Source organism: Electrophorus electricus, chromosome 3 (assembly GCF_013358815.1).
Source record: "Electrophorus electricus isolate fEleEle1 chromosome 3, fEleEle1.pri, whole genome shotgun sequence".
NCBI classification, from domain to species: Eukaryota; Metazoa; Chordata; class Actinopteri; order Gymnotiformes; family Gymnotidae; genus Electrophorus; species Electrophorus electricus.
Window position 1 is genome coordinate 12,055,088 of NC_049537.1, and position 7,308 is coordinate 12,062,395.

Below are 7,308 nucleotides of genomic sequence, written 5' to 3' on the forward strand. Positions count from 1 at the left end.
TTCCGCGCGTATATGCACGTGACGACACGGTCCGCACACCGAGTGGCAGCATTAGCTTTTACTTTGAATTCCATCCAAAAACAACTGAAATGGGAAAGAGCTGTTGTGCCGTTTACTGTACAAATAGATTCAGCAAGAATTCGGAGTTATCTTTTTACAGACTACCGAAAGCTAAAGAAAAGAGAAGCAAATGGATCACTGCAATTCACAGAAACAACTGGAATCCAGGCACTGAAGCGTGGATTTGCAGTTCCCATTTTGTTTCAGGTATGTTGGATTTGGGGGTAAAATCATATTTTAAGTAGGTTAGCTAATCTACCTAGCTAATGTACTGTATTGACTACTCATCAATTATATATTTAGCGTAGTATATATTTCATTCTCATTTCTATTCTGTGTAACAACTATCATTTATTTAAAACTGTCCATCATGATGAGCCTTGTTCTACAAACAAAGAGGGGTTGGCAGACAGTGTTGGCTAACCAATCTAGCCAGCCAGTCAAGATAAACACAGTTTTCCTTATAAAGGCATATTCCAAAAAGCAACTTTATACAGTTGTCCAGATTTGGAAGTTCTACTTGGAACGGAGAAACATTAAAGTCACGATGACCACAATAATTTATATTTTATGTCATATTTAATGGTAACATCGGAGGGGAGGTTTTCCAGATCTTAAAGGACTGTTCAATATTCCCTCCTAAAGTTAATTCACAGTTTCATATCAGTTAATGGTCCTCACAGTGCTTATCGATAGTGTAGTGCTGATGCTCTATGCCAGATTGTGTACGAAATAGCCTAATAAATACTACTCGCATGCTGATTAGGCCCCAAAACAGTATGCAGTATGCAACCAAAATACATTTTCTAGAACACGAAAGATTCTCAGATAATGTACTAGTCCAGACTAATATTCCAGTAAAATCTTATAGCTACTAGAGCTATCTTCGTGTTGTACTGCATCCCGACAGGTAACGGTGGCAGAAACCTTCATATCTTCACATATTATAGTTTGCGTTTGTCGCATACTGGATACTATAATGCATACTAGTATGGGAAACAGTATATAGTATATACTGATTGCAGCATACAGTATGTAGTTATTTTGAACATAGACATAATTTACCTTCAATCTGATTTATGTTAGAGTATATGGATACATACTGGGTCTGTAAATCAGTAAAAAATAGGATAAATAAGAATGTGTGTATACATTTGTGTACCCCATTCATACAATCAGCAAAAGATAGACATTTAAAAAAAATAAATAGAAGTTTCTCCAGAATATTTAAAAATTTTGTTTATCATCCTTATGGGTGACTAAATCACACTCCTAAGATCCTAGGTAATCCTGTTTTGTGGACTACTAGTAGTGAAATATTTTGTTTATTTCAGGTAAAAAGAGTGATGATCCCCTACACCCTGACTACGTGCCAAGTTTATTCAGTTTCACCTCCACCACTGATCGAAATCTGGCTGTCAGAAACCTGGAAAGATTTCTCCAATCTCAGAAAGTTTCTGAGAAAAGACCTATCAGTAGAGAGCTAGCTGCCACAGCTCTTCTGAACCTGCGAAGTCCTGTATCAGAAGCAGAGGTACAGACTGAGGAGACATACAATGACATCACCTCATTACATGAACAGATTAAATCTTTAAATGCTGAATGTCAGTCACTGAGAGATAAAGTTCACAAATTAGAAAGTGAGCTGAAACATCTTACTCTTGACTCTTCACAATTTGATGACAGCAAAATGAAATTTTTCACAGGACTACCCAATTTACATACTTTCATGTTATTGTTCAGTTATGTGTCATCAGTTCTTCCTGTTGCTGCTAAACAGTCCCTCAAGCCTACTCAGGAACTACTTCTTACACTAATGAAGCTGCGCCTCAATCTGTCTGAGGAATTATTAGGCCACCTCTTCAGGATTCATCAGTCAACAGTGTCAAGAATCTTTCGCCGTTGGATATATGTCATGGAAAACAGGCTTGATCCTCTAATATCATGTCCGGAAAGGGAAGATTTAATACGCAACTTACCAAGGTGTTTTCTGACATATTTTAAGAAAAAAAACGTGACGCCAGATGTGGCTCATGACGGTAATCCGTGTGTATAAGGACATGAATGCTGCAGGCAACCTATGAGTTATGCTAATAGTGTTGTCTTTAAAGGACAAATTGTTTTATATTCCTAATGCAAGCAACTTTTGTTTCGATGCTGTTTGATTTTGTATTCTTCTGATTTATTTTCTCGTAGGTATGCTACTCAGGCATCCAGGCATATAGATAATCAGTCATCACAGGCACAGGAATACGGAAAGCAGAAAGAGACAAAAATGTCTAGAAAATTTTCACCATTCACAGACTTTGACACAAGTTTGTAAAAATTTTTAGCTCACAAATTTTCAGCATTGGGAACAAGGACTGGACCATATAGTGTGAGATAGACGAAGAACAGTGACAGAAATCTTAGCATGTTAGAATTGTGTTTCCCTGCCTATCTTGACAACTACATTTTCATGACTGATGGGATGGCTGAGTCCTCTCTGGTGCGTTTATGTACACATGGAAAAGAGAATGCAATGCTGCTGTTGATTTCAGTTGCAGTGATTGTGAAACCACCTAATATTAAAACATCTATTTTTCACAGAATGGTGATCCACAGCTGTACAGAGCCTGCATGTAGGTGTGTGTGTCTGTGTAAAAGAATTTTTCCTGTGTGGCCCATTGTGCCACTTGGGATGCAACAAGTATAAATCAGGTGTTGTTACACAAAACACCATCCTAGACTCAACATTCAAAGGCCTACTGTTTAGATTAAGGTAGGTACTGACCTTTCTGTAAAGAGAACCACTGACAGTTATTAGGTTATTGATGAAAAAAAGCTAAAGCATGCAAAAATCTAACATCAGAAACAAATTTAATGGGCTTTTGATTGGGTCATGAAATGTTTTAATTAATAGGATAAAATATAAAACTTAATATTTAAACCATATTTCATAATGGAAAAAAACTTATAATACTAAAACTAATAATAAAACTAATAATGGGTAATAGGCAGTTAACCTAAAGTACTCAAATATATATTGCTTCAGAGTATTTAATTTTAAATCAGCCAGTTTTTCTATACGTTTGCTTGCAGATTTGTCCTTCACATTGGAGCTCCTTGAAAAAAAGTGAAATTAATAAATCATTAATAAATGCATTGCAACATTGTTTTCTGTTAGAAATTATAGAAATCTCCACATACAAGAAAGAGGAAATCTCCCTCTATCCAGTGAGTCCATCCTCTATCCTTCTTCTCTCCTTTTTGTGTACACGCAAGCTTGTCATTGTCCCAGTTGACGACGGTCTGAAAACATACCATGGTATTAATATGGTAGCATTTTATATGTATTATGAGGAAAGTGATTTATTTATTAAAAATCAGTGTCACCCATTATAGATGTTCAACCTTTGACCATTAATTAAATGGTCTAATGTTTATTTACATTCCTGCTTACATTTTGTAATTTTCTATCGCTCTGGTCATGCTTAATGAGGAGTAAGTGTGTACCTGGCATTTTCTGTTATCCAGACCTTTGGTCACCTCTTCAAACTCCTCACCAATTTTGAATGAGCATGAGTAGTTTCTGAAAGTGGTTAGAGTCTTGATGGTGAAGAAATTTCCATCTTGCTCAATCACTTTCTGAGGCTTCAGCATGTTTGCTATCTTCCTTGTAACCATATCAATGTCTGTGTTTCAATAAGTAAATAAGTCACATTTCATTTATTTTGATTTTCAAATGACATACATATCATAAAGATCATCCTTTGTATATGTCCAAAATAATAAAATCATTTAAGTGACAGGTAGATTTAAAATGTCACTGATTTTAATAGTGGCAGGGATTAACCTAAATTGAATGTGATTCTTTAAAAATCCTGAGTGTGAAATTATACTTGTCCTAACCAAATTAATCTTTAGTAAAATAAGACTAAATTCCAAAAATCACACAAGCTAATATATTTGAGTGTTGTTACTCACCGAGAGCAATCATGTAACCTTCAAAGTTCTTGCAATCCACAATATCCCATATCCCATTGTAATTGGCTGGCATGCTTGAGATCCACCTTGAAGAGAGTTAGAAGTCTTCTCTTATTGCTGGGTACTTGTAGACTAGCAGTCGAATTTTTACGCATTCATTTGTAAGAGGCAGATGTGATGTGTCAATTTTCAATTTGGTATTTACTTTGTGTGGTAATATGGAGCAGAGGTGAGCCCCCTCACACAGTCACCATTTTAGAGCTTCAGACGCAAGGGCTGTTCTCTAGAGCTGGAAAGAATGATTTAGGCACTCAGGGCTAGGTTTTTATTAGGGGCACTAGCAGATTGCAGTGTGACTCATAAAAAGCACTTTTTTGGCACTGACAGTGAGTTCATGCTATAGTTATAGGCAAGTTATACATAGTTCAGGTATACATTTATTCACATACAGTTCATTTAATATTTAGTTTCACTATCAACCATAATTATAATTGAGCACTGCATTTAAAATAATGTATTAGCACGTATTATTCTACACATTTATGTGGTTCTAATTGAGGAAATGACAGCCCTTTAGAAAAAAAGGTTTGCATTGAGGTAAAGGCTGCTCCCTCATTTGTCCTTGTATTTCTCATGTTAACTGAGGCACTATGCAATGCAGAATATGTAGTGGATGTCCAATGAAATGTTGAATTTTTTTATTGACAACATTTTTTCAAGAAATCAATATGTGCATTGATTAATCATAGGCAAACAAACTGGAAGACAAACAAGACCATAACATTAAAAGATATGTGTTTTTTGCTTGTTTTGTTGACCAAAGCAGGCTTCAGGCTTTATTTCAAAGAAAGAACGGGAGCATTTTACCACACTATTGGAGAACCCAAAGCGCATTTGTGCCCAAATAAAGATTCAGTTGGCAATGTAATTTTAACTAGACTATTTCAGTTTTTGGCACATTCTGCCCTATTTATCACTAAGGTATACATTTCTTGTACTCATAGATTTGTTAGTTTTTCTAACACTCATAAATCACACACAACGAAAATAAATAGCATCTTTCATCATGAAGTACTCTTAGCATCATGCCTGCGATGTACTATAGCTAGAATGCACATACATATGAACATAATTTAGCTGAATTAAATCGATACATTTTTGTTTCTATATAACATTTTTTTTTCATGTGTAGTACATGATACACTGTACAGCTAAAGTAAGATTGTTGTTTTTCTAGAATCAAATAGTTTATCCTATTATTTATTTAAAGATATTTCACCTTAATCCAATTATATAGCCTACAAAATATTTTTCTAATTATAAAAGTTAAAATCAATTCCTCAGAATTATTTTCAGGAATCTCTGAATGACATGTAGCAGCTAGCTAATTTTGGCTAGTTATTAGTTATTTCTAAATTTTGAAAGATTACCCAATGGTGCTTGGTCCAACCACAGGAGGGCACCATCTGCAAAGTTCATGTAAAATGGGTCTTATTTTACCCCAGTCAAAAGAAGACCAGCACGTACTGGTGAGTCTGCTTTTCTGATTATGCTTCTATTCTTTTTATAGAATTAATCTGCCTTCCTAATGTGACCCATCCTTAGAAATGAAGCTTCTTGAAACTGAGCACTTTCTCAATTGTAAATTTCTCAATTACAAAGTCAAACTGCAACTTACTTCATGTTATGTTCTTCTGTAGTCTGCTTTGGTGACCTTGAGAGAGCAATGTTTCATCACTTCTTGGTTCATGCGGCTTTCCAGTCCAGCAGATGGTTTCCAAGGAATCAAAGGCTGAAATTGTAAGATCATGAAATGCAGCAGGCATGTGGTGGAGCAGGTTTTGCAATGCTGTCCACACTTGTAAATGAAGTATGACTCTCAATGAACTGTGTGTATAATCTTACTCTTGTGCTGGCAGTATGAAACCTCTTGTATGTCTTGTCTTACAGTCAGATTGTTCTTTTCATCTTTGTGTTGCTTCTCCTGACACCACAGTTTTACATTCTGACAAGGCAAGTTTGACAACATCTATAACCTTTATGTTTACTCAATAGATGTAATCTTTTGGGGTGCTGAATATCTAGTAATCAAATATATTGTCTGTAAATTATGTTTTAAGTGAATGATAAATCTACCTTTCTAGGCCCAAGTCTTCTCGCTACTGTGACAAACCACTTCTGAACAATCTCATAGCCCTCATTGTATTCTCCTTCATGGCCACAGGTGGTCACAGGCTGCAAGATAAATTATACAAATTAATTAAAAATAAAATTTTTATATATATATATATATATATATATATATATATATATATATATATATATATAAAATTTTTATGTAGTAACACTGTCACCTTTTCTTGCTCTGCTGAAGGTTTAGCAGTGACTCTTACTCTCACTGACCCAGTACCCAAGAGTATTAGAGCAGCTTACCACACATTCGGAGTTCTCTCATTCACCCAGGGACTTTGTACCATTATTCTGACCTACAATGCTCCCCAGTGTGTAAGTGTCCAAATCACATACTTTGTGCTTCAATTTAACAGTGAAGATTGACAGTGATTATACAATGTGATCTGAAGTAGGCGTCTCGGAATGATATAATGGTTGATATTATGGTCTTTTCCAGGTGAATACCACGCCAGAGCTGTATCTCTTTTCACTGGTACTTTCATGGGCTTGCATTCTTTCTTCAGGTAGACATCCGCATTCAGTCCAATTCTCATTCAGCTCATGAAGTTCATTAAAATGTTTATCTCTGAGTTGAACAACAGCTTATCATGCCTGTTGGCTAGCTTGGTACCTACTAGCAGTATACCTTTAACATTTAAAATAAATTATATTTGAAACAAAACAGGCAATAAAAAGCTAAGTTAATAATCATATTATCAATATGATAATTAAACAAACTTTATACGCATCTCTACCCAGCATTCTTCCTGATAAGAGGGTGTCTTTGGCTGATCCACCGAATGTGTCCGAATTGGTTCAGAGACACATGCCTCTGGTCTGGTGTGTGAGGTACCGTTTGGCTGTCTGCACCATACAAACCCATCTATTATTCAAACCTTTTCTGCATCAGTGCCAGAGCTTCAGATGGGTGTTCAGTTGAACCTGTTTAGATCCTATTACTATAGATATTTCCTTACAGTGCTGGCTATGTGACAGTAAGGGAAAGTGAAATGTCATTCATAGCCACTAAGCCAGAGTTAATGCATTTATGTCTTAAGCAACTGAATTGACCAAATATCAATTCAGACTAAAGATCAAAATAATGAAAAA

General features: G+C 35.6%; 2 protein-coding genes across 5 annotated transcripts; one reads left to right on the forward strand and one right to left on the reverse strand.

Annotated features, from left to right (window-relative positions):
- The first annotated feature begins 38 nt into the window (after positions 1-38).
- LOC113577969 (THAP domain-containing protein 1) lies at positions 39-7,235 on the forward strand. Of its 3 annotated transcripts, XM_027010905.2 has the most exons (11): positions 39-267; positions 1,395-2,548; positions 2,650-2,821; positions 3,227-3,276; positions 5,452-5,555; positions 5,727-5,826; positions 5,977-6,039; positions 6,171-6,250; positions 6,401-6,531; positions 6,656-6,722; positions 6,958-7,235. In XM_027010905.2, exons 6-11 carry the CDS (start codon positions 5,753-5,755, stop codon positions 7,044-7,046), a joined length of 504 nt encoding a protein of 167 aa, XP_026866706.1. In that variant the 5' UTR covers positions 39-267; positions 1,395-2,548; positions 2,650-2,821; positions 3,227-3,276; positions 5,452-5,555; positions 5,727-5,752; the 3' UTR covers positions 7,047-7,235. The 3 variants fall into 3 exon arrangements, with proteins under 3 accessions (XP_026866706.1, XP_026866705.1, XP_035379871.1); XM_035523978.1 differs by lacking the exons at positions 39-267; positions 1,395-2,548; positions 2,650-2,821 and having other exon boundaries at positions 3,201-3,276; positions 5,452-5,826; XM_027010904.2 differs by lacking the exons at positions 2,650-2,821; positions 3,227-3,276; positions 5,452-5,555; ... (4 more) ...; positions 6,656-6,722; positions 6,958-7,235 and having other exon boundaries at positions 1,395-2,639.
- On the reverse strand, positions 2,835-5,786 carry rbp7b (retinol binding protein 7b, cellular). 2 transcript variants are annotated; one of them, XM_027010907.2, is made up of 5 exons: positions 5,705-5,786; positions 4,027-4,315; positions 3,556-3,734; positions 3,250-3,351; positions 2,835-3,164 (listed from the first exon to the last, which is right to left on the reverse strand). In XM_027010907.2, exons 2-5 carry the CDS (start codon positions 4,097-4,099, stop codon positions 3,111-3,113), a joined length of 408 nt encoding a protein of 135 aa, XP_026866708.1. In that variant the 5' UTR covers positions 4,100-4,315; positions 5,705-5,786; the 3' UTR covers positions 2,835-3,110. The 2 variants fall into 2 exon arrangements, with proteins under 2 accessions (XP_026866708.1, XP_035379872.1); XM_035523979.1 differs by lacking the exon at positions 5,705-5,786 and having other exon boundaries at positions 4,027-5,415.
- Positions 7,236-7,308: the final 73 nt, after the last annotated feature.